Here is a 25,931-nt window from a genome sequence, read left to right as displayed (position 1 = left end):
CACCACGCCTCAAATGGTTGCGTGTGCGTCGCGGTATTACATTATTGTTAAATAAAGTACAAAAATATAAATAACTTTAGTTATCGCCATCTTGTCGACGTAGCGGAAAGGAGAGGGACTAGCTCCAGTGGTTTCAATGCGCAAAGCCAGGAATAGATTTTGGACAGTATTACTCAGTATTAGTCAAAATTCGCGCCCTTCTTGAAATACGTATGCAGCACACAGCCCACGTGTGTCGTCATTTCCGGACCTGAGCTTCCGGTATTTTTCTGGACCAATGCCAAGCTAGTAGAGGAAGATTAATGCTGGAGAAGTGTGTTGGAAGATAAGTTTAAGCAGGAGAAGATACCATTCAATGTTGTTCATATTTTACAACTACACTCGAAAGTAGGTAAAATTTGTGTTCCACACTCCTATTCAGAAGGGGGCGGTAAATACACACCTAAACCTGCTTGCCAACTGTCAATAAATAATAGAGAAGAAGTGGCAGAGAAGGAAGTTGGGGAGGCTGACCGCCTCTTCGGTGTCAGAATACTGTGTACTCTAATCGTGTTTGACAGGATTCAGTGTGTAACAGTACCTTACATGTACGACGGCGACACAAGGGATAGTACTTTTTATAGCTTCTTTTCGAAAAGTTACTGTTCACGGTTACAAAATGCTGAAGAAAGGGCGAGATTGATACATATTTTTTTTACATTTTGTAGTCTACCTGCTCTCCGTCATGGCAGGGGAGGTGAACGGTTCCTCAGGTGTGCGCGGCCGCACCAAACTAGCGCGACACATGACCAGCATGGGAATCAACCCCGCGGCTCTAGCCTATGCCATGACCACATTGGGATCTTCCATGATAAACAATATATTCAGCTTTTATTACGTCAAGCTCTTCATCAACAACTACAAGATATCAGAAGGCGCTTTCCATAGATCACAGGTAAGTACAGTACACATCCATTTTCTTATGGGTCAGTAACAAAGAAGCTTCTAAAACAGTACGTTTACGTACATAATGCATACTGTATTTTTGATTTTTCGAAATGTATTTCAACAAGTCTCAAAAGTAAATTAGCTTTTCAAAGAGTTGAAATTTATTATCGACGTATCTCCACCCAAAATGTTAGATGACACAACCAAATACAGTATTTCTAAAAAAAGATATATACTGTATATATTTTCCTCTTATAAAAAGTTGTAACCTAACGAGAAAAATGACGTAATTGCAGTAGCATAAAGTTGAAATATTAAAGTAAAAATAATAAATAAAATAAGAAGTCGATACCCCACCTCCACCTTGCTGGTGTCTGAGTTGGAGTGGAGCTCTCCGCCCATTGCTGATGCAGCCACGGGCCATCAAGAGTCACTCACATCTCATCAGTCCATAAAACTTTTGAACAATCTGTCTTCAGATATTTCTTTGCCAAGTCATAACCTTTCAACTTGTGTGTCTTGTTCAGTGGTGGTCGGGTTTCAGCCTTTCTTACCTTGGCCATGTCTTTGAGCACTGAACAACACTCCATGTAGATTACACTTCTGGAATATGACAGCACTGGAGGATAATGGGTTCCTGGGTGCTTCACGTTTGATTTTTCTTGACTTTTCAGTCTGTTAAATCTCTTTTCTGGCCCATTTTGCGAGAGGAAAAGAAGCTTATACTTAAACCCAGTAGGCATTCAAGTTTATTCAGCTTGGGGTTGCAAAATATGCATAAAAATGACACTATGGTCAAAATACTGCCTTGCCTAATAATTGTGCACATAGTGTAGTTCCTCGCGCTAGCTAGCGGCTGGCTAGCTAGGGCGCCTGGTAATATTTACACCCATTCTCGTCTTCAGCCATGGTAAGCTATGGAGCAAGCGTGACAATACCTTAGCCGGCAGCCCAGGTTGTTTATGACATACTGTCCACCGATTGCTTCCCTCGCGATACCCAGTGCATCTCTCCACAAGATTTCTGGCTGATTACTATTGATACACTACATGCGTTGCTGTAAAAAATATCAAAGTCGCCCTTGCATCCATTCATTTTTCACTATGTGGACCGCAGTGGTAGAAGTTTGGACACCCATGCTTTAAGGGTTGCTATCGCAGCCCCTTTGCTAAGTGACTCATTTGGAGAAAGTGACAGAGCATCCTGTTCCCCCGCAAAGAAAAAATCAAGGTGTCAAGAAAAAGGAGAGACAGGAGAGGAAAAGGAAGCTACAGGACGCTATTGTGTTAGCTGTGATGGAGCGGGATGTTAAATAATGCTTTCATGATAATGCTATGTATTTGATATTATTAATCATGCTGTTATTACTAATGTAATAGTACTACTGCGTCCTTCTCCGCAGGTGGTGTACATGGTGTGGAATGCCATCAATGACCCTCTCTTCGGATACCTTCAAGATACCTCCAAGGTGCCATGCTGCTCCCACCGGCGTCTCTCTATCCTGTACGGCGCCCCCCTTTACTCGTTGGCGTTCCTCATCGCCTGGTTCCCTTGGAGGTCCTATGAACCCGGTGACTGGCTCAGCGGCATCCACTTGATGGTGGCATTGTGCGCGTTCGACGCCATGCTAACGTTTGTGCTGCTGGCTCAGTGTGCCCTGTTTGCCGAGATTTCCGGCCATCATCAGAACCGTTTAAGACTCATCAAGTACAACCAGGTCAGGTGTTGTCTGAAATAATGAAGCAGCTGCTTCGTAGTTCTCATGGCGTGTCTTCTTTTCCACAGGTGGCTTCGCTGCTCGGCTCGTCAAGCGTCCTCTTCTGCGGCATGGTGTCCAAAAACATGGAAGACTTTGCAGGTTTCCAAGTGTTTGCTGTCATCATCGCCATCCTGAGCTGCGGCTGCATGCTCTACACGGGCCTCCACAGCGAGAGCCGCTTCGATGAAAAAGGACTCCACACGGATGAACAGGAGTGTTGTGATCGCTCCTCCCAAGGCTTTTCAGTTTCCTTCTCCACAGTGAAAACGCTCACGTGGCAAATCCTCATCAATAGGGACTTCCGGCTCTTTGTGCTCATGAACTTCTTCCAGGTTTTCATGCTGGCTTTCTTTAGTAACTTCACTATGATATTTGCAGAGCACCTCATTCCTCCCGATGTGCTCTCATCGCTTGCCAAGAGTATCATGTACGGAGCTGGATTTATTTGTCCACAGGTATTGGCTCCGATTGAAGCGTTTCATGAGCATGACGCGCCCATTTTTGAAAAATCCTCATCATTTATGTGCTCCCCAGTTGTTAGTATTGAGCTGTGAGAGACTGCTGCATGGCCTCGGCTATTACAGAATCATCCTGTACACCTTCTACTTGGAGGTGGCAATGGGGGCTTTCATGCTTACGCTTGGTTGTCAACATTATCGTGTCCTGGCCTTGTTCCTCACCGTGAGCATGTAAGCATAACTTTTAGTTTTATTTTGTCACCTGCATGAAAACGATGCTTGCTTTCTTTCTAATCATGTCCTTTTGCAGGGTCTTGGTCCAAGCGGCTTTTAGTCTTTTCGGTTTGCCTCTAGCAGACATCATTGACACAGACATGCACAAATACCAGCGCAGGTAAACGGGCGACTCCTTCTTCTCCTCCTTTGTGCGGCAGGCTTAATCTGTACTTATTTACCCTCAAGAGCCCCCAGGTCGCTGTTGATGATTGTCAAAAGTTAAAACACAAACTCCTTTCGAAGCTGGTGAATCTTCTCTTTCTCTGGTCCACAGCCTTCTAACTCATTTAGCTTTTTTTTAAAAATATATTTTTAGGTATTTTCCCGGGCTTTGTGCTCGAGAAGCAGCTCAACAAAACCTAAGTTCCCCAAACAAACGGTACTTCAAAGGTGGCTATCAAGTCCGGTTCTTGGCTTTGTGCTCAGTCTGCGTTCACGTAAAAGGGGGCGTTTGACGTGATATTATTCTACTTCCGCTTAAAAGCAAAGCGATCCCAGCCAGTGTTATAGCACTGTAAGAAAGTCATTATTATGGAGCGTTATGAGGAGTTAAAACGATTATTACTGCCAAAAGCATCCCTGTCACAGCCAATAGAGCTGGCAGAATAACGCTGAGCGTGTAAACACTGATTATTATACTGACTATTACCCTAAAAGTCTTCATTTATCAATGCTCAACATTGCACAACATTTATCCATTGAAAAAATATATAATATAATATAAATATAATAAAAATATTATATAAATATTTTATAAATATATAATATAAATACATTGGAGCAACAACTGTCTTTTTAAATCTGTGAAATATGTCTACTGTATATTGTTTTCAAATTTTACTGCTCTAAATGATAAAATGCTGTATGTGCTTGTGACCACTAGGTGGCAGTGTTGATGCGTTTTGTGGCGACTTTTTTCCTGAGACTAATTTTTCCGTTTTGGTAGAATAAAGAAGTGTTTTGTTGCAGTTGATTGATGCCTGAGAGTGCTTATTCCTCCAGATAATGTAATTTTAGAAGACTAACAGGCTGAGTACTGAAGCAAGGACTGCTGTGACATATACGTCTACTAACATCAGCAGAGTTCATAGTTCACGTTGCATTTTCTTCCTGATGCACAGCTCAAAATGTGATGTAAATGTAGCACATTCCCTCGCCTGAAAATCTATGTGTCTTACAGAGCATTTAATCAGGGAATGCTAGCGAATCAGCGTGATCTCAAAGTAGCCACCCCCATCGTAGTGCTGCCTGAATCGTTCATGCTCCCACGTCCACCGGGTCCTCCATAAATGGTGACACCATCTCAGAATGAGTTACACCTTGAAACAGTGGCGCGTTCAAAGCCGATTTTAAGCTGAAAGTCTTTGTCAGTTTAGCCTAAGTTACCATGGTGATACAGCTGCTTTAAAAGAGGGCTACCTTCGTTGAACAGGCAATCCTGGCTTTACACTCAACACACCTCAATCACCCACTAAACTCCTTTATACCCCCTTAGCCAGCTTATTAAAAAAAAAAAAACAACCTTGTTTTTATTTGTTTTAATTTAATTCTTTATGAATTTATTATTACATAATATAAGAAAAGTAATATACATTAATATAATTTATTATGTATTACTGTATTATAATTTGTCCTTTTTATGTTCTGTCTTTTGTAAACATTTTTATTTGTTTTACTTACCGTCTACTTGAACTGACTTTATTATTGTTAATGCTTTTGGCAAGGAAATACATAGCCAGCTTATACATTTTAAATTCCTTTATGTGTTTCTCTTTTATTTTGATAATATTTCAGAATGTTTTCGTTGCCTCCTATTGTAAAAGTAACTTTTCTGTTATGACAGGTGCTGGTGAAATGTTTTATTTGATTTGAATACGCATGCTAATGACACTAATAAGGAAGCGATCCTGTTGTTTTCCCAGCTCCCCCCTGTCCTCCATGGTGTTTGGGACCAACGCCCTGTTCACAAAACCTGCTCAGTCTCTGGCCCCAATGATAGTGATTAACATCCTCAACCAGTTTGGCTATGAACAGCTGAAAGACACTAAGAGCGACTTAGACCCAAGGTAAATATGCCAGCTTCCTCCTAAAGCTCAAACCAAATGAAATGAGAACGTCTTTTTAGTACTCTTTGTACAGTTGCACTTTTAAGAGTGGATTCATGTATTGTGCTTGCCACTTTTAGCAAAATCCTTACGTAGCCATGACAAAAACAAAACAAATTGATATCCACTGCGATGCCTTTCCATTGTGCCAGCTGTGATATTACCGTTATTTAGCCCCCGTGTTAAACCACTCGCCGCGCAAGTCTGATTAACCTGAAACTTCTCACACAAGTTCGTAAATCATCAAGCAAAAATGTTGTCGGAACAACGTTTTTTTTTTCTGTTTGAACACTCCTCAATCACAAGTCCAAGCCCAGCCAGCCGCCTGGCTGAACTGTGAAGAAACATTAATTTTTAAATGACCTGCACCAATTCGGCTGGAAGACGACAGGATTCCAAGATGAGGGTTATTTATTTATCAACTTTAAATTCAAACGTGTCTCCTTTTGCAGAGCATTGGAGAGCCTCCACAGCGTCATGTTCTATTTGGTGTGTGCGGTGCCCATGTGTGTTGCTGCCGTTCAAGTTGTGGCTTGGAGGCCCTTTTCCATACGCAGCAGTCACACGGTCGAAAGCAAGTACATTGACTGCTAATTTAACCTTGCCCATCCTGGGGTGTGGAAGTGTGTTGGGATGGTATGTATGTGTCACATAATCAAGGGATAGTACTGCACAGTAGATCACATTCTGTGCAGCAGATTGCGTCCTGAGCCTTCTCGCCGATGGCGAAAAACAACCAATAACTGATAACGTCTATTTTGACACACTGATCAAGATTGGGCTATGCTGCTGCGTCCAGGCGTCGCTATTGTACGCAACACTTTTCTGAAGGAAGTAGTCTTTATATGCAATGAATTCAATTTACATCGATACCCTTACTCGCACGATATGTGTACCACCCAATACAGTTGTCCCTCGCCACATCGTGGTTCAAATTTAGCGGCTTCACGCTATCACTGTAAAGGTGACTATAGCGCCGTTATTTCATGTCTAGAGGGCTCTAATGGTAAAAACCAAATTAGGTTTTCTATGCTCAAATTCAAACACATTCCAGTTATAAATAAAGAATTCTACTTGGCAGAAATTCACTTATCACAGTCGGGTGTAGAACCAATTAACCACGATAAACGAGGGATGACTGTATAACTGTGCCACACGGACTATGAGAGTTTACACACGCTTGCACACTAATGTAGACATTTTTTCTATAATTTAAACAATTCTATTACCCGCAAGGCATGCTGGGTACGTATTATGGATGCGTATGTTGTGGTCACTATATTATACATTAGCACATATTTATAAATAATCCCCATTTTAGGGTAAATGATTTTCTGCCACATAAATGGCCTAATTATGATGGCAAAAGGGCAAAAGGGCAGGTTTTCCCACAAATTAAAAAAACACAAAAAGAATGCTTTGAAAAAATTGCGACCCTGCTGTATTTTATCTTGTGAAGATTTGTGTTAGATGTGACTGTTAGAATGTTTGAGGAGAAGACATCGAGTCTTTCTCTCCGGAGAGGAAAGTGTGTATATGTTGACGTTTATTGACTTGTGGTTGTTAATGAGCCCTTTAAAGTTGATTCCAAACAGCGACAACCCGTCGAAGTCAACCAACGTGTCAGGTCCTAGTCCTCCATCTTCCAATTATTACTGAGAAGTTCTCGCTGAAGCCAAGAACATAGAAATTTGAGCCTCAAATGGGTCATTTCTATGAAAAATCAGTCCGTTTATGTGGTCATGCTGTAGTATTGTTAACTTCATCATTATCGATCGCGTCTTTTTGCAAAAGCAGATTTGTGGTTATGTCAAAATCATCAAAGGCGTTGGACCAAAACTCCTAACTTCTTTTGAGGTTGACTTCACAACTGCAGGAAAACAATGTCAGCAAACCCCTTTATCGCCCCTCCCCCTCAGGTCTTGTGCCAAAGTCACCGCTTATGTCGACCAATCCGAGGGATGTCGACTTAAAACGGATTCCGTTGTGCTAACATGACCATCCTCTTTGCGGAATTTCTGCAAATAGTAGCCTGGTGCGTTCAGGTACTCACATGGGCAGAGTGGACCTTTATTTGTACGTTTTTATCGAGACACGGCAAAATCTAGAAACATTAGGGGCATAACGGTACACCATCATCACGGTTTGGTTCATACCTCGGGTTTAAAGGAAAACTGCACATTTTTTGGAATAATCCTTATGTGAGACATGAACGCTCATCTTTTGCTTTTCTATATGTTCTTAAGATATAAAAAGAGACAGCTCACTACTGCACGTAATGGGACACACTTGCAGTGTACCGCCTACGAAGACCACTTTTAAAACACCTACAAAAACCTTCAACAAGGTTTTCTGGGTGTATATAAATGCTGTAACCATGTAGTAACAGGTGCATTCATGATAACATGGAATACTTGTGGTATTTTGTGTATTTCGGCCGTTGTAAGCATTACTGGAACTTCCTTCCTGGGTGCATTGATTTCACATAACAACATAGAATTGAATGCCTGCAGCTAGCGTTACCTTTTTCAAACTCAAAAATAAAAACACAGCAGCAGCTCCAATATGGAGCTTTACCCGTCTGTAGTCGCCTGAGGCGTTGTGGGCGAGTGTGTGGTGAAGCTAGTCGCTAGCCGTCTAGTAGCCAGCTGGTGCGGTATGGCAAGGTGTCAATACACCAGTAACGAGTTTGATCAGCTTAACAATGTTAATAATAATAATAATAATAACAATGCTGCTGTAGCTTGGTTAATATGCACGTTACATTATATGCAAATGGGGCGTTGTTGCCGCTTTTTCGAGTTTTTTTCTTTCCACAAGGCTTATTATATGTGAGAATGTGTTTCCCATTACGTGCATTCTTAGCTCCAATTTTTTTAGCTGTTTTTATATCTTTAGAACGCACATAAAAGAGAAGAGCACATGTGTTCATGTCTCGCATAAGGATTGTGGATGATGGGCAAATTATTATTTTTTTTGAAAGTGCAGTTTTTCCTTTAAGGTCACGGTTCGGTTCGTTTTCAGTACAGCAAGGCAACAACATACAAAACATGAAACCGCTTAGCTTTTGCGTTAACAGTAATGATTTTTAAGTTGCATCCACTAGTTTTTGTTCGTTTACGTCAGGGGTCACAAACTCTCGGCTCGCGAGGCAGTTGCGGCCCACTGCGTCATATTGTGCGACTTGACATGGAAGAATAGTTTCATCCGGCCCGTGAGGTCTGAGCTAGGCCACTGGTACTCCTAAAAAGCACATCTAAGCTATCCCTGAAGTAATAGTAAGCTTGTCACATAGGCAATGAACAGGGGGGTCACGAGACAGAACACTACTTGCAATCGGGGTGCTAACACACACAAACAAATAACAGCACAACATGTAACAGGTAAGTAAACACACATGGGGCAACTACTACTATGGGGTATTGTTAGCAACTCTGAACACACACTTTTTACAAACCAATGACCACAATGCATGCTGGGAACCAGCATCGCTCCAGATTAGAGTTGTGACATCCAACTATCTATCTATACATCCAACTATCTATCTATACATCCAACTATCGCAATATTAAACCCTACTTTGGATTCTCGATACCTTTCACCGTGTATCGTTTTTAAAAATTATTCTTGTTATTACAGTGTAGCCGCTATAAACGTGTATCGCTGTTCCTTCTCAGTGAGTCGAGTGAGCATTTTACATGTCATCTAGGAGGACCTCTTCGCGACAGCGGCAGAAACTTGGGCGGAAACCACAGACGAAATGAAAGCAGAAGAAAAAAATAAACCCCCCAAAAAACGGCGCGTAATACACTGGCGAAGAACGGACACGCCAGCGTCGGAGGACGTGTCTGGCGAAAACACGACAGACATGCACAACCACCTCATTTGTCTAAGAGAAATGTTCCTTTTGCTATTCAGATGCTAAATGTTGTGCTGTTCAATCAGAAGATGTTTAGTTTACATTTTACACGACAGTTCAACCTTATCCAGTCATTCTCTGTCTCTTCACTATTGCCCTACTACGCTAAATATTGATTTTTAATATGCTTCTGCTTTATGGAGTTGATCTGCTTGAGCGACATGAGATGTTGTGTTTTCTGAATGACTTTAAAATAGCTTTACTGTTTGTCAGACGCCTTAACTAAAATCTTGTTCACACTTGTCGCACTAAAACAGTTTCATTTTTTTGCTTGTATTCTGGTTAAAATATGCTGCAGAAATTCCACCCGTTTTCTATCCCGCTTGTCCTCGTTAGGGTCACGGGTTAGCTGGAGCCAATCCCAGCGGAACGCAGCATAATACAAAGTAGGATTTTTTTTTTAAATGTATTTTTTTATCGTTACCGTGAGCCATGCATCGCACATCTGACCGTATCGAGATGTACCCTGAGATCCCCAGCCCTACTCCCAATACTTCATGCGGCCCCAGGTAAATTGAATTTGAGACCCCTGCTCTCCTGGGGGACTGTGCCTCGATAGGTGCTGCTGTTTTGATTTTGTAATAATACCACGGCGTCTATGAACTGATGTCATAACCGTCAATACCTTTAACTGTTATGAAAGGGGGCGTCTGTTTGTCTTGAGCGAATGATGGAGGCTAATTGGTGTGGTCACTATTAGTGGAAAGTACCGTAGTCGTTATTTTTTAACTGACACTGCTCCGTAAAGCTCAGTAAGACTGAGGCTCTTCTTCTTTGTAAGAGTGAATTTGTATGTAAATATTCCACTTTTCTACGTCAATTTCTTTTTCTTTTCTACATCAATTGAATGTTAATTATTACGTTTTTTTTTAAAGGTGATACTGTACCCCTGTATGCATTTCTATTCTTACTATTGCGCTGTACTACATTAGACTATATCATGTCATCTGTGCATGTAATGTGCCTTTTTTTTCTTGACATTTAAGGACCAAATGACATTTACAAGAAAAAAATATATGGTTGGTTTAGAATGTATTTTATTAAAAAATAATTATGTTCCCATTCATGCACTTGCTCCGTTGTGATACACATGCAGATACAGTATGTCCACAAGGATTTTGCCTTTATAAACACCACCAGAAAGTGCAGAGCTGTCACTAAAATATGATGTATAATATTGGGAATAAGAATGCGTCTACAAATACAGTAGAACCATCTAAACCAGTGGTCCCCAACCCCCGGGCCGTGGGTCATTTGATACCGGGCCGCACAGAAAGAAAACATAATTTCCATTATTTCATTTTTTTGATGTTTTATTTTGAAAAGTGGCCGGATTCTCTCTGTTACATCCGTCTCACTTGACGCATGTCCATTGTGCGTGTGCTAACTTTATCACATGCTGCACAGATAGACTACTACTGTATTTTTTACCATTTTTCTTTCACCTCATATTTGGTCTCAAATGCTGATACTATGTGGGAATGCATAAAGGTAAGTTTTGATGACTTAATGAACGATAATGTGCACTTTTGTCTCTTAATTCATTAATTCAATTTAAGTTAATTCATGCTAGCGCACTGCCTTTACACGTCAAACAGCGATGTAATAATCTCTCTGGAAAAACTTGAACTGGTGGATGGTGGGTCGGCATTCATTTTGTGCTTTTAATGTGATGTTATTCATGTCTTAGTTTTACACAATACATCATAAATAAGATAAATTAGATCGCTATAATGTACGAGCACACCCCCGGTCCGCGGGAGATTTGTGGGAACACAAGCCGGTCCGTGGGTCAAAATAAGTTTGGGACCACTGATCTAAACAATAAAGCAGGGGTTTCCAAAGTGTGGCCCAAGGACCATATAAGGCATGTTGTAAAAATAACATGGATTCATGATTAATGGGCTATATATTAGGTGTTATACTCATTAGCTTTCTGTGTTTTGTTTAGATCGTGATACTGACGGTTTTAGCATCTTTCATGGACAAAAGTATCCGTGTGTCCGTGTCCTTCAGTTTTTCTGTACGCAGCCCTTGGTGGACACCTGCTATGAAGGCAAAATCATAAAAACTCACATAAATGATGTACCCAATCCCACATTTAACTTTCATAAATATCTTGGTTAACTTTCAGAATGTTCTTTTTGGCATTACATTCCTAAAAGCGGCAGAACTGAAAGTATGGGGAGACAGTTACACATTTTGATAGATGTCGTCAGGCGTGTTTTTCCACTCGGTAGCTGTCGTCTGCAAAAAAAAAAAAAAAAAAAAAGTCTTATTTGAGATGCTTACTCAATATGTCTTCACTCAACATGCTGCAACAAAACCGTGCCTCAAGCTGTGCAGGGTTTCTCCTCGAGGCCTGTTTGCTCCTCTTCAAGTCACGTCTGTGACGCATCTCTTGCAGCACATCCCGGAAGATTGTAGTTTTATTTGTGCTGCTCTTCTGCTGTTAGGAGCGAATGCAATCACACATTATGAGGCGGCTCGCAGTAATTGTGCTGAGGGAAAAGGAATGGTGGTGTGGCGTTGAACAAAAAACGTTCCTGTTCCTGTTCTGTGTTTCCCCTGCTTGGGCTTTTGCCCTAAAAATATACACATAGACATAAAAACAGAAAAGAACTGACCTTGTCACTTTTGCATAGCCGTCTGCAGTTCCATATATTGAGGCCGTACTGGAACACACACAGGAACTTTTGTAGCGTACAGTGTCATTTGTGCCATACATCAAGTTCGACATTATCTACCTTCTTTTGAACGATAAGCGTCACTGTTGTCAAGCTGTAGCTGACCAAGAGGACAAATGTTAACCACAACAGAACGTGTCCCACCATGAGCTTGGTCTTTTCTGGAAGCAAAACAAAAGTTTTTTTTGTTTGTTTTTATTTTCTAACTGCTGAAATCCAGCTTTGGCCAACCTGTTAATGTGCATTAATTGACACGATTAAAAAAAATGTACTTCATGGTATTTACAATTGATTTTAAGCTTACTTGTAATTGAGTCATTAGGCCGAGTGTGTCCAAAATGTGACCAAATATGCTTCCTTGCCCTGTAACACCCTAAAATGATACCATATCAAATATTTACCTCTAACAACAAGAGTTGTCCCCAGTCCAACATGCTGAGCCCCAGGTCTCGGTTCTCCGGGGGAAACGGCGCCGCAGTAGTAAATCCCGCTGTCGTTGGTGTTGAGGGACATTATTTGTAAAGTTGCTCCTTGGAGGCTGTACTTGTGGGACATGTCATCCAGGTTGAGACGAATGTGACTGCTGCGTTTGAAAGTGAACCACTGGTAATGCAGGCCCTTGTCTGAGCAGTTGGGATGGACACCGCACCAGATCTCGCCGTCTTGTCCCGTCTCCCGCAAAATCACATTGCTCGGTTGTGATAGACAGCTTTGTAGTCGCGCAGCGCCTAACAGAATAGATTGGCAAATTCAAATACCTCCACTGTACACCCTTGAAGAAGTGCGTGTGCAAAGGCAGACCACATACCTTGTAGTGGCAGGCAGGTGAGAAAGAGAGAGAGCCAAAACAATGGCACCATGTTTGCAGACTAACACTGAATGATCTCATGATTCTGTGCACGAGGTGATGGAAATGGGTAAATTCCACTTACGCAACATTTACTTCCTTCCGCTTTTTCAGCAGGCTTCGCAATATACCTTCAACTTCATTTGGATCAGTTGAATTGAATTAAATTGCGATGGACTGATTCCCCTGCTCTTTTATTTCCCAACACAAACATTGTTACAAGCGCTGCACTGCTGAAATAAAAGGCAAAATTAATAAAACAAAGATTGAACAGATTAGACAAATACTGGGACGTATTTTAAATATATCTCATGTAGCTAATAAATAAAGTAACCAAAACACAATGAGGAGTATTATTGGAAAAGAAAATTAACTCTAGTTGCTACTTCTTCCATTTTAACTTATAAAATAATAATAAAAAACCACAATATTGCTCAAATAATGTGCAGAAATACACAACACAGCTTTCGAGGCGGAACATGTCCCTCTGTCAGTCTAATTTCTGGATTAGAAAAGTTTATAAGTATTTTATTGTATTGTATTTTTTTAGCTAATGAAGTAACTGAAACACTGTTGCTAGTCCTTCCATGCTAACTTAAAATAATCCGAAAAAAAATACACAGTATTGCTCAAATAAATGAAGGGGAAGCACATTTTCTTAACAATTACATTTATTTGATGTTTTATTATCCAGTATATATTTTACTTACAATTATTGTCTGCATCTGACAGCTCTAACCTGATATTCTGTACTGTGACAGTAAAAGTATTGCATTAATATGCTAAATTATTTATAAAATTGTAAGTGTCTAATAATAGTCCCAATTTACTTTTACTTTCTGCACATAAATACACAACTCGGTGTACTATTTGTGGACCCTGGTCCCACCCTGTGGCCTGCCCCTCAAACACAGCTGGAAGGCGGGGCATATGCCGCTGTCAGTCAAATTTCTATCCAATCAGAATCTCACGCTGTGTTGTGTTCACGCCCCCTTCCACGTCGACCCGCACTGACTCTCGCCATATTTTCAAGTCCGGGAGGACCGTGCAGCTCCTTTTGCTTGCAAATACAAGCGGATAATCTGTCCCCGCAAGAGGACCTTAAGCTACAAAGTACACAGTTCGAGCAGGAAGTATATCTGCTTTGTGCAACACACTTTTGCAGCCATGAACATCTTCCGACTGACAGGAGACCTGTCTCACTTGGCAGCTATCATCATCCTGCTACTGAAGATATGGAAAAGCAGGTCGTGTGCAGGTGAGTTCTAGCAACATTTCATCGACCCTCTGTGCTGAATTGTTGCACATTGTATGTTTAGTGTTCACGTGGTGGACTCCTACGTTACCTTATGTACTGTTAGCAGGCTGCTAGCTTAGCTAGCTACCCATTCATTCGTGCGAGCATCGGGCTGGCTAGCATGCCTGAACAGAGACGTGAATAATATAATAAAGATCAAATTAAGTTAGTAAATTAAATGCACCATCACTTGAGTCCGTTGTATGTAAAACATTTTATGATTACACAACCTATTAGCTTGTTAGTAGCTGGAGTTTTTGAGTTTGCTTGACCTGCGATTTGAGAGTATCGTTATATTGTTTATCTGTAGAAGGTTGCCTAAGTTTTAGACCGACATATGGCGTCGTTCTTGCGTTTGCATAATTTTCCAAATCTAAACATCACCCAGACACAATCCCATATTCCTGTTGTTTGACCGCTCGGTGTTCGATTTCTGCTGTCTGGCGTCTGACGTGGCGTTCTGGAAGGCGCTACGGAAGTAGCTAAGCTAGTCACTGCACAATAGGGTTGAATGTACACTGACGACAACAAAAACATTGATAACGACGATTATTGCATTCACTATCCGCTTTAACGATAACAGTCTGAATTATGGTCGATTTAAGAGGTTTAGAGCTAGCATTTGGGTGGAAAAGTTCATGTTAGGTTAAGCTAGAGGCTTGCAGTGGGCCAGCAGTGAAAAGATACTGTACTGTATCATGTAAGATGTAGTTACCCCATTTATTCCGGAACATTTTCTCATAATTTCAATAATTAATTGGACATAACTGGCAAACACATGACTGCTGTTATTAAGGATCTATTTTTGCAGTACTGTGCATCCTAAAAACGTCTCGTATGGAGAATCTTTGACTATTAGTGTTTTGTCAGTACATTCTTTAAAACGGCAAAGTGCTCCTGTACTATAGAGAATCTTTAGCTAATGTTTTTGCAGTACTTTCTTAAAAACAGCAGTGTTAATGTCCTAGTGTAGGGGAACCTGAACTAGTGTTTTTGCAGTACTGTACATCCTGAAAACAGCAGAGGGCTACTACCCTAGTGGAGAGGGTCTTTTATTAAGCTAGTGTTTTTGCAATTTGCTTTTAAAAACAGCTCATATCTCATTATAGAAGATATTTGACCCGTGTTTTTTGCAGCACATTCTTAAAAACAACAGTGCGCTTCTGCCATACAGTCATCCCTCGCCACATTACGGTTCGAATTTTGCAGCTTCACCATATCACAGATTTCCAACTTTGGGCGAGAGGCGGGGTACACCCTGGACTGGTCGGCAGCCAATCGCAGGACACATACAGACAAACAACTATTCACTCTCACATTCATACCTATGGACAATTTAGACTTGCCAATGAATCTAACGTGCATGTTTTTGGAAGGTTGGAGGAAGCCGGAGTACCCGGGGAGAACCCACGCACTAACAGGGAGAACATGCAAACTCCACACAGATCTTCCAGATCACCTGTGTGCCTCATATTGAAGCAAATATCATGTATTTTTTGCCTAAATTCAACATTTTCTTGCATAAAAATGGCTAAATGAACTAAAAAGTAGCCGTGCTAAAATTGTACTATTGTAATTGTACTATTCTACATTGGTCACAACAGGCACAATAATAATAACGCAGGCTGGTGTTGGGGCTGTAATCCAGATAAAACTCCACTTTGCGTCACTTCCTGTCCACACGTCCGGAAGACATTTATTGCAACACACACAAACTTGAGTCTTATTTATGTCTTAAATGACTAATTTTCTCTCATTATATCACCTATATTAGGTAATTGGAGTGTAAAGGTGACTATAGGGGTGTTATTTCATATGTAGAAGGCTCTAATAATGTTAAAGGCAGTATCAGGAATCCTACTTAGTCGAAATTCACTCATCACTGTCGGGTCTGGCACCAATTAACTGCCATAAACGTGGGATTAGTGTATATAGGATGTCTGGAGTACATGCTTCAAAAACAGCGTATCATTGCTGTCATATGACAGCAGGTGTGAAAGTTGATGTTAGTGTAATGCTAATCTTTAGACATGCTACATGCTGCGTGGAAGGACAGTGTTTAATGTGGCCTTGGAAAGTAGTACCTAGCGTTCCCATGAGGTGGTGCCCTTCACTTAGGCAAAGAGTTGGTAGCTGCCGATGGTGTCTTTTACCGCTGCACAAGCCTGAAGCACAGCTAACATCGTCCTGCTCTTCTTTGAAGGAATCTCTGGAAAGAGTCAGATCCTTTTTGCAATTGTGTTCACCACACGCTACCTGGACCTGCTCACCTCCTTCATCTCGCTCTACAACACCTGCATGAAGGTAAGACCAACTACTGCTTTTCTCCACTGCTTCCACCAAAGCAGGAAAATGAAAGTGTGTGTGTGACATGTTTTACTGAAGGTTAATGAGTGTAATATTTCATTATATGTATCATTAATAATGAATGAATTTTAGTTTTACAAAATGTGCAAGCTGCAGGCCGGTAGCGGCCCCCGGTCCGCACTTTGGACACCCCTGGCTTCCACCCAGTATTTAATACCGCAGCATCTATGTATGGTATTGTTACGATATTGTTGTTCTCTAGGTGATCTACATCGGATGTGCGTACGCCACAGTCTACCTGATCTACGCCAAGTTCCGCGCCACCTACGACGGCAATCACGACAGCTTCAGATTGGAGTTCCTGATTGTTCCCGTGGGGGGTCTGGCCGTCCTCATCAACCATGACTATTCCCCGCTGGAGGTGTGTTTGCGCTGACCATTTCCCACTTTTTGACCCACAAGTAGTGGAACAGTGTGAGTGCCCCCATCGGCTCTTTGCGCAGCTGTTGAGGTCATTCCAACACAACGTGGCCACCCGCCAGGATATTTATTTAAATATCACCTTTTTATTTGACTTTACACTTAAATGAATTATATTTTAATGGAATTTTTAGTTTGTCAAAATTGTTTTCGATTGTTTTATTTTACTTGAATAGGTAAGAAAGAGAAACCATGATGTGGTATGCTTTGGATAGTGAGATTCCATTCCATGCATGCAGCTGTCCCTCGTTTATCGTGGTTAACTGGTTCCAGACCCGAGGCGATAAGTGAATTTCCATGAAGCAGGATTCAGTGTTAATAAATGGAATACTTTCATAGTTATTGTATATCTAGAACACTTGTTTATGATCATCTAAATATGTTTTTTGACATCATCAGAGCCATCTAGACATGAAATAACACCCCTATAGTCACCTTTACACTCCTGTTACCCAATAGAGTAGATTTAACCTGAGAAAATAAGACATTTTAGACATTAATAAGATTACAAAGACTCACATGGTAGCAGTTCCTTGTTTTTACCTGCACCGTGTACTTCCTGCTGTGGCTGCTAGCTTTACACTCTTATGTTAGACTTAATAAGAGTAAATAAGCCATTTAAGACGTTAATAAAACTCCGGCTCGTGTGTGTCGCAGTAAATGAGTTCCCTAGGCAACTTTAGTAACAGGTGTACGGATGTGTGGACGACAGGAAGTGACATCAGAGGCTCAGAGTTGAGTTTTAGCTTGTTGTGGGTTATGGCCCCAACAGTAGCCCGTGTTATTATTGTTGTGCCTGTTGTGAGATCATTTAAACCTGCAATAAGGGCCTACGCTGGTGATCAGTCTGGTGCTTGTCTCACCAAACAATTACTGACACCTAGTGGCCGATGTACAATACTACATTCACAATTAGAATACATTTAGTTAGTTCATTTGGCCATTTTTATGCTTAATGCTTCATGTAGGCCAACAATAAATGCAGTTAAATACTGAAACATGCATGTTTATTTGACTAGTAATAGTAAATATTCAACCACAAACAGCAGTCACGTATGAATCCTTTCCCCCTTTATAGTTCTTATTTGGGCTCGTTATTCCTTGTGTAAAAGTGTGTCAACCCTTTCTGTCCACAGATCCTGTGGACGTTCTCCATCTACTTGGAGTCTGTGGCCATCCTCCCTCAGCTCTTCATGATCACCAAGACGGGCGAGGCGGAGACCATCACCACCCACTACCTGTTCTGCCTGGGCATGTACCGGGCACTCTACCTCTTCAACTGGATCTGGCGCTTCTACTTCGAGGGCTTCTTCGACCTCATCGCCATCGTCGCCGGCGTGGTGCAGACGGTCCTCTACTGTGACTTCTTCTACCTTTATGTCACCAAAGGTGGGTTTGGCTCCAACATGGCGTGTAGCTGTCATGTTCATGAGCACATCGTCAGTCTATACACAAACGCTGACAAAAGTTGAAGCGTCACTAATAGGAGGCGTCATCGGGCTGACCTTCTGTAGAAACGTGTCCTGCAGACGTGCAGTAAAAGTACACACTAGCCTCTGTTTTGCTATCAGCAAAGCCGCCGACCGCATTCCCAGCTTGTGCACAAAGCCGACGTTGTGCCAATAAGAGCTTTCATTTAGGATCCTAATTAGCACGGCCAATTCTCAAACGAGGACTCTCATGCTCCTCTCAGTCGAATGATGTCAAAGGAGGAGGTTTGCTGACTCACATCCCACCAGTGTGGCGTTTACACTTCACGCATTTAGAGCAGCGTCAAGGAGCTGTACTGAGACCAGCAGAGACACGTACGATCCCGACACTTCATTCTTTTTCAAGACATGCGGACAAGAAGAAGTACATTTGATAAAAGCAATGGTCAAATATGACAAGAATACGGGTTTTCGGCATGGCTTTGTATCGTAGTAAAGTTGGATGTTTATGAGAATAAAATCAGAACTTGACCAGGAAGTAAAATCTAGTTGTCCTGTTAGGAGAATCATGTGCAATCAGGGGAATCAGGTTGTAATATTACAGGGAAAAAACAGATTAAGCGTAGCTTTTACCGCAATCAATGGGTTCAAGAAAAAGTCCTTTCACCACTTTAATAAGTTAGTGTAAGAAATAAGTAATCTTATGGATACATTTGGTTCTCGGGACTTTTCCCCGTAACATTCTAACTTTTCGCTCAATCTTGTAACATTACGACTTGATTGTTACATTTTAACCGGATGCTAGTTCTCCTATTACGACTTTATTCTTTTGTCTTATAACGATGAAACTTTTGTTCTCTAACATTAAAGAATTCACGTACCATAAGTATAACTTTGTTCTCAAAACAACGAACAAAAAAAGGCGCGTCATTTTACGACTTTGCTCTTGAAACCATGGAAGTTTTCTTGGCACGTAAAGAAAATATTGTAATTATTGTAAATATTGTACGGTTATGTCAGTGCAACTTTTTTCTCTGAACATGAAAAAAAAACTTTATCTTGAATCCATGCAACGTTTTTCTCAGATCATTAAAGTAATTCATGTAATTATATGCCTTAATTATTATGATGATGCAACTTTTTTCTCTGGTCATAAAAAAGCGTGTAATTTTAAGACTATCAATGCCACTTTTTTCCGGAACATTAAAAAAATTCTCACCATTTTATGACTTTATTCTTATAGAAATGCAACTTTTTTCTCTGGACATAAAAAAAGCGTAATTTTAAGACTTTGTTCTTATAGAAATGCAACTTTTTTTCTCAGTAGCAAAAGTTTTTTTTTCTCTGAATACCAAAAAAAGTTCTCATAATTTTAGGACTTCATTCTTATGTGAATACAACTTTTCTCTCTGGACATAAAAAAAGGAATCATTTTGACCGTAACTATTTTCTCTGAACATTAAAAAAAAACAATTACTGTAATTTTTCCATGTTTTTCTCTGAACATGAAAATGTTCTTGTAATTTTGCGACTTCGCACTTCCAACATTACAACGTAATTCTTGTAATTGGACTTCTTCATTTGCAAGGGCGTGAGCCAGTAACGCTAACAGTGCGTGTCCTCCTCAGTGTTGAAAGGCAAGAAGCTGAGCCTGCCGGCGTAAGGAAGTCGGCGGCGGTGGAGGCGGCGAGCGGCAGCAGACTCGGGGCGCGCCGAGATTCAAATCACGGAATGTCGTGAGCTTCCAGCAAAAAGGATACGCCTGAGACAGCGAGCCAACTTAACAGGGAAAAACACTATTAGTCTTCTTGATGATCGCCGATGGAACTGGTCAACGCCCACCAACACCGGAGCTGAAACAAGGTCATTCCAAGGTCCGCCGTCGGACTTCTTCGTTCAGCGTTCTTGCCTTAAACTTCTTTGCATTGCTGTTTAAATATGCGACAGCCCCCCTCCCCCTCTCTTTCCCCCCACGTGAGGTGCATACGCTTATCTTTGTTTTACGATGTCACAAATGTGGCAAGAACCTTGGCAAGGGAATGAATGCACAAATGTACAGTCTTATTAAAAAGTGACATAAAGAGTGCCTGATGACAGTGATGTCCCGTTTCCCCTCACAGTATTTTGTTTTTAGTTCCTTTTTTGTATGCATATGCTGTAACACCTATATCCTTGACACATTTCTGGTTTCTAAAAAAAAAAAAAAGAAAGATCTTTTTATGACAGAACCCACCAACTAAGTAGCAGCAATGGTTTTCTCTGAGTTGTCAGTCGTGAATCTTTAATTACAATTCAACTGCCCCTGTGATTTTTCTAAAGCATCAATTGTTGTGCGGCGAGTCAGGCCTGACACGTTCCATCCTACAACACGGTTGGCTGTGTCGTTTCATCGATGGTTTGCATTTTCACATCACTTTGCTAGGTAGGGATAATCATGTCAGATATTCACATCAACATTGGTTACTCCTGAAGGGTTATTAAGGTGTTTTTTTGGCCTTTTTTTGCATGATATCACCCCCATTAAAGATTTTATGAGAATCACCATTGAGTGTTTTTGTGTACTTATTAAAAATCATAAAAGCAAAACTCAACGCAGACATGCAAAAAAAAAAAAAAAGTTACGTATGACATTTGGTGGGGGGGAAAAACAACCTGCTAATAACGGCACAAAAGACTACTTTGTTAAAAAAAAAAATACCAAAATACCTTTCATTGATTAAAAGTAGGGCTGCAACTAACAATGATTTTCTTAGGTGATTACTACTCTGAAGCTGGTTTTGATTAATATACCTGATCGGTTAGGCCCTAGTTGGACCAAATCAATATGAACCAAACACAAATAGTTACCGGTAAGTGGTTTGGTCCGCAACACATCAGAAAAGATCACCGGTTTCCCCAAAGTCAAAGCTGATGACTGTCAGTACCTTGTTTTGCCTAAAAGACAAAAATAACAGGTCTGCTTTCATAGATGATGAAGGACATTTTAAAATAATCGGGATATTTACATGTTGAAATCAAATAAAGATCAAAAATCATACTGGTTGTCGACTAACTGAATATTCGATTTAATGGCTGCAGCTTTAATTAAAAACAAAAACCGATGCAGTATTTTTTCATCCTCAATCTCCTGTGTGGCCAACATGCTAACCACTTGGCCGACGTGCAGCCAAGTAAATTGCATGGAGTAAGTTTTTTTTTTTCCAACGTTAAATTTTTTAATTCATATTTTAAAATTCCCTTTTAAATGAATAATTAATAAAATATACTTAATATAAATTGTCACAATCACCTTTGATTACAGTAAATTAGTTTTAATATAAATGTTTTTTTTCTATTAATTTTTTTCATGTTAAATTTGATAGTTTTTAAATTCCTTTTGAAATGAATTTTTGTAAATATACCGTGGGTCTAAAAGTTGTCACAATCACGTTGACATGTAAATATGAACATGTATTTAAATGTTTAATGTACTGTACTCATTCAAATAGTAATAATGTAACTTTTCTACCTCCAGTACATTACCTGTACAGTACCTGTATTTCTATCCACTGTTGAGATTAGAATGAATAATGCTGGCATCTTAGCAACGACATACATCAAGACGTTTTATTCAAAGCTTTACAAGAAGGTTGCAAAAAATCCATTTGTAACAGCTTTCTTTGTTGCACTTTATATGCGCGCTCTCTTATTTTCTAAATAATTTAACATACAGTATTCGTCTGTGGTAACAAGGCCCCGTGAAGTCATAAATACACGGATTTTTGGTATTTTGTAAAAACTAATTTGGGATATTCGCTCATAAAATAAAGTTGAAAAAAGTGCTGCAGTTGTGTTATTCATGAGCTGCGCGAGATTGGCTTGAGAGGAATGGAACTATTTCATTTTGTCCTCTGTTGGTGTTCCATCCTGGTTCCCCTGGTGGTCGTCCACTCCCTGCTGCAAACAGGAAAATGGGAAGAGAGTCAAGAACATTCATGCTTAAAAAGGCTGAGTGTTCGACCTCTCAAACTGAAAGGAATAAACCACAAACTCCGACCCTAAATCCAAAACACCAATCACAACCCCACGCCTAATCCCTAATCCCTAACCCCTAACCTCAAATTTGAACCCTAATACCTAGGCCCATGTTTCCAAAATGGATATAGATTTACATAAAAGTAGTTATTTACAAATTTATTATTAATTTTTTTTAAATCATTGCACCTCAAAGCTTCTCTGTACCGGTTCGTGGGCGGAGCCGAACCGGGCGAGGTGATTGGGGACCCCTGCTCTAAAGGACTCAACACCCAGCTATGCATAAAAGGGAGATTAGCGTCATAGTTCTCCTCTTCTAATCCTTAGTGAACTTTTAGTTTGTACCTTTGTTCGCTGGGGGGTGTAGTAGTGGTTGAGGAGGCTGGACACGGTGATGTAAAATACTGCAAAGATAGACGACACCATGACGGAGAGGAAGGCCAGGCCGGAGAGGACAGACAGCAGCGTGATGGCCGCCACGAACAGCAGGAATCCTGAAAGCAAAACCAAAAGTATTACATTGCTAAACACGACCAGGTGGTTCATGATGCTCTTCTTCTTTACCCTCAAAGAACACAAAGCCCACAGCTGACATGGTGGCCGTAACCACAGCAAACACGAGGAAGAGTCCGACGGGGACTGCAGCCATGGCACAGAAGAACAAGACGGCCAGAGCCAGCACCGGGTGTCCACTCAGGTACTGACCCACCCTGGTGTTCATCAGCAATGTCACCTAAAAACACAACAACTTGTCATGTTTGGGTCGCTTCAGCTTAGCTCTGCTCGTACGCCCCGAGACGAGTCCACACCCGCCAGCAAGTCAAATCTGGTGCGGCTCGCTTCACGTGAGCTCCGATGTGAACGCCACACAGACCAAAGACCCAGGGCGGTGTTAGCATGAACAAACGACAGCTACGCCCCAAAAAATGCATTGGGAGAGTTCGCTTTAAAAGTATATTTTACAAGCTTTTCATGGAATCCAAGCGGGTAAACGCCCGTTACGTGGATTGTAAAGGTGGTTTGGGTCGATGGCGTAAACATTACTCTGTAGATGACATAAGACATCAGTCAGCTGACATTAAGCTCCCCTCCTGATTCGCTTTTGCTGCCCGGAACGTCTCAAGCCGCACGCAGAGATGCAACTTTCATCTTTATGAAACAAATGATGGCTAAACTAACAAAACAAAAGCTCACTTGTTCACTTGTAGCCGCTAAAAAGTGAAATGTTTGAGGGCTTTTCTTCGCGCCACGAACTCCACTACAGAAACGCGTGTTTTTCTACTCTTCCCTCTCTTAAACTATTATTTCATGGCGAATTGGAAAATGTGTCCGCTGCTGAAAGCGTTTCGATAGGTCGCCTTGACTTCGGCTGCATTTCCTTCTGCACGATCACTTTCATTTCTTGTGTATATATCGGGAATGTTGACAGCAAACAGACGTAATACACGAAGTATGTGTCTAACGGACGCTTACTTACTTAGAGTATGTACACAACTATACATCTTCTTGGAAGGATGTATGATTATCTTTATTGCGGTACTGAACTGACTTGTGAATGATACAAACTACTTTGATTACCTGGACACTTTGAAACTGTGGGTGTGAAATATGAATCCTAAGTATTTAGTATGGTAGTTTTTAAGTTTCCTGGTTAAATTGTGTAGATGTGTGTTTTATAGGAAGAGATAAATCACGTCAACTTAGAACTTGCATGCTGAAAAAGTGCCTGCGCCCCCATACACATGTACATGTATGGTACATATACAGTATATACTTTATATAGCTTTTATAAACACAGTAAATATGTATTTTCTGTATTTACAAGAGGAGGTAGATCTGTGGGACCCCCATAGTGTGAGAACCCCCCCTGCAGTATTACAGTACCTACATGTTCAACCCAGCCGATGGTGTGAAGGCAGCCTGTCCTGTCACCGTGTCATGCCTGTGTTGGCTTACCTTGGGGTTGTTGTAGACCTGGTTGGACACTGAGGTCCAGCCTCCCCACAGCTGCTGCTGCATCTCATCGCGGCTCTGCTGCATCACACACACCCCCAATCCTGTCAACCCCCCCCTGCCCAAAAAAGTAACAAGTTAATCCTGACTGTCAAAAGTTAGGACAAGGTTAAAAGTGACAAAAGTTATCTAGTGTACTCAGTTACTAGCAGTAACTAGCGCCTGAACAGAGGAAGTAACGTGTTCATGTGTTTGCTAAAGACCGAGCAACTCTCTGGAAACACACCTTCTTATATCTCCTTCCTCCTCCTCCCTCTTCCTCTTCTTGGCTCGCCCACGGTCACGAGAAAAGGCGTGTTCCAAATCTTGCTGCCATCTACTGGTCTAACGGGGAAGTTTACCGCCCTTCAAAGACAGGAACAGTCCGCCATTTACCTGTGAAACTGCAAAACGGAAAGCTAGTTTAACACTTTCAATCGTTAGTGTTTTTATGTGCCCTTCAAACGCTCGTTGATTTTTATTTTTATTTTAATGAATGCATTCAATTAAATACAAATATTTCTTAATACAATAAAATAATAAAACGTAATAATATTACCAGTAAAATTAAATACATTATTTTATAGGTAAATGTAAGCTCACCCCAGCCCCCGTTTCCTCCAAATCAAACAAAAATAGTCAAATTTGTTGGTAATTCAGTGGTGGCCAAAGTGCGGCCCGGGTGCCATTTGTGGCCAGCAGCTGTTTTTTTTTCCTCCTGCGGCATATTTATAAAGTTGAATTTAACAGGAAAACTAAAAAAAAAAAGAAAAAAAATTGAAACTTTTGCAGAAATTTTAAGAGAATAAAGTCAAAATATTTACAGAAAAAAGATGTAATCTAAGAAAATGTCGTAATTTTCAGAGAATAATAATAAAGAGGACAGTTAACGTCATTTTAGTAGCAGAACGTTGTGATATATTACGAGAAACAAAACAACGAATAAAGTTGGAATTTTTAGAACATTAAATTGGGGGGGTGTAATATTATGGGAATAAGCTCATAATTACGAGAAGAAAATTAACAATAAGAACGTTAAAATAGTTGCAAAAAAACCCCATCAGAAATGGAAAAAATAGCTGTCATTTAAAAAGAATAAAATCTAAATATTAAAAATATTAAGAAGAAAAAATAATAAGAAGAATAAACTTCTATGAGGAAAAATGTCATTTTAGTAACGGCATTGAAATATTTAATTAAAAAAACATAATATTAAGAAAAACAAAGAAAACAGTTATAATTTTTTAAAAATTAGGTTGGGGGAAAAAAAGTTCTAATATGTGAGGAAAGGCAAAATATTACTGGAATAAAGTCAGAATATTACGAAAAAGAAGATTTAGAGGTGAAAGCTGCGGCAGGACAACCTGTGGTTCCTCACAATAGCCTGACCATCCAACAGTTCCTGTCCGAGAAGGACATCACTGTGCTGGAGC

The 25,931-nt window shown here is 40.6% G+C and overlaps 4 protein-coding genes across 6 annotated transcripts; 2 read left to right on the top strand and 2 right to left on the bottom strand.

The window, feature by feature from the left end:
• Positions 1-160: 160 nt before the first annotated feature.
• mfsd13al (major facilitator superfamily domain containing 13a-like) lies at positions 161-10,628 on the top strand. Of its 3 annotated transcripts, XM_054760177.1 has the most exons (8): positions 161-934; positions 2,330-2,644; positions 2,713-3,141; positions 3,221-3,375; positions 3,455-3,538; positions 5,343-5,486; positions 5,978-6,099; positions 9,235-10,628. In XM_054760177.1, exons 1-8 carry the CDS (start codon positions 725-727, stop codon positions 9,306-9,308), a joined length of 1,533 nt encoding a protein of 510 aa, XP_054616152.1. In that variant the 5' UTR covers positions 161-724; the 3' UTR covers positions 9,309-10,628. The 3 variants fall into 3 exon arrangements, with proteins under 3 accessions (XP_054616152.1, XP_054616153.1, XP_054616154.1); XM_054760178.1 differs by having other exon boundaries at positions 163-934; positions 5,978-10,628; XM_054760179.1 differs by lacking the exon at positions 5,978-6,099 and having other exon boundaries at positions 164-934.
• Positions 10,302-12,995, bottom strand: si:ch211-139g16.8 (immunoglobulin superfamily member 6). Its single transcript, XM_054760190.1, has 6 exons — positions 12,940-12,995; positions 12,533-12,859; positions 12,192-12,292; positions 12,072-12,119; positions 11,777-11,893; positions 10,302-11,691 (listed from the first exon to the last, which is right to left on the bottom strand). Exons 1-6 carry the CDS (start codon positions 12,989-12,991, stop codon positions 11,638-11,640), a joined length of 699 nt encoding a protein of 232 aa, XP_054616165.1. The 5' UTR covers positions 12,992-12,995; the 3' UTR covers positions 10,302-11,637.
• LOC129171495 (ER lumen protein-retaining receptor 2) lies at positions 10,779-21,038 on the top strand. The gene is made up of 6 exons (XM_054760191.1): positions 10,779-10,935; positions 14,144-14,236; positions 16,479-16,579; positions 16,845-17,003; positions 18,199-18,451; positions 20,121-21,038. The coding sequence occupies exons 1-6, from the start codon at positions 10,926-10,928 to the stop codon at positions 20,153-20,155; spliced, it is 651 nt and encodes a 216-aa protein (XP_054616166.1). The 5' UTR covers positions 10,779-10,925; the 3' UTR covers positions 20,156-21,038.
• Positions 20,686-24,764, bottom strand: LOC129171497 (lipid droplet assembly factor 1-like). Its single transcript, XM_054760193.1, has 5 exons — positions 24,746-24,764; positions 24,463-24,577; positions 23,071-23,239; positions 22,852-23,000; positions 20,686-22,428 (listed from the first exon to the last, which is right to left on the bottom strand). The coding sequence occupies exons 2-5, from the start codon at positions 24,544-24,546 to the stop codon at positions 22,366-22,368; spliced, it is 465 nt and encodes a 154-aa protein (XP_054616168.1). The 5' UTR covers positions 24,547-24,577; positions 24,746-24,764; the 3' UTR covers positions 20,686-22,365.
• Positions 24,765-25,931: the final 1,167 nt, after the last annotated feature.

This window comes from Dunckerocampus dactyliophorus, chromosome 18, assembly GCF_027744805.1.
Source record: "Dunckerocampus dactyliophorus isolate RoL2022-P2 chromosome 18, RoL_Ddac_1.1, whole genome shotgun sequence".
Classification (NCBI taxonomy): domain Eukaryota; kingdom Metazoa; phylum Chordata; class Actinopteri; order Syngnathiformes; family Syngnathidae; genus Dunckerocampus; species Dunckerocampus dactyliophorus.
Note: the sequence above shows the minus strand (reverse complement) of the source record. Positions and strands in the feature narration are given on the sequence as shown.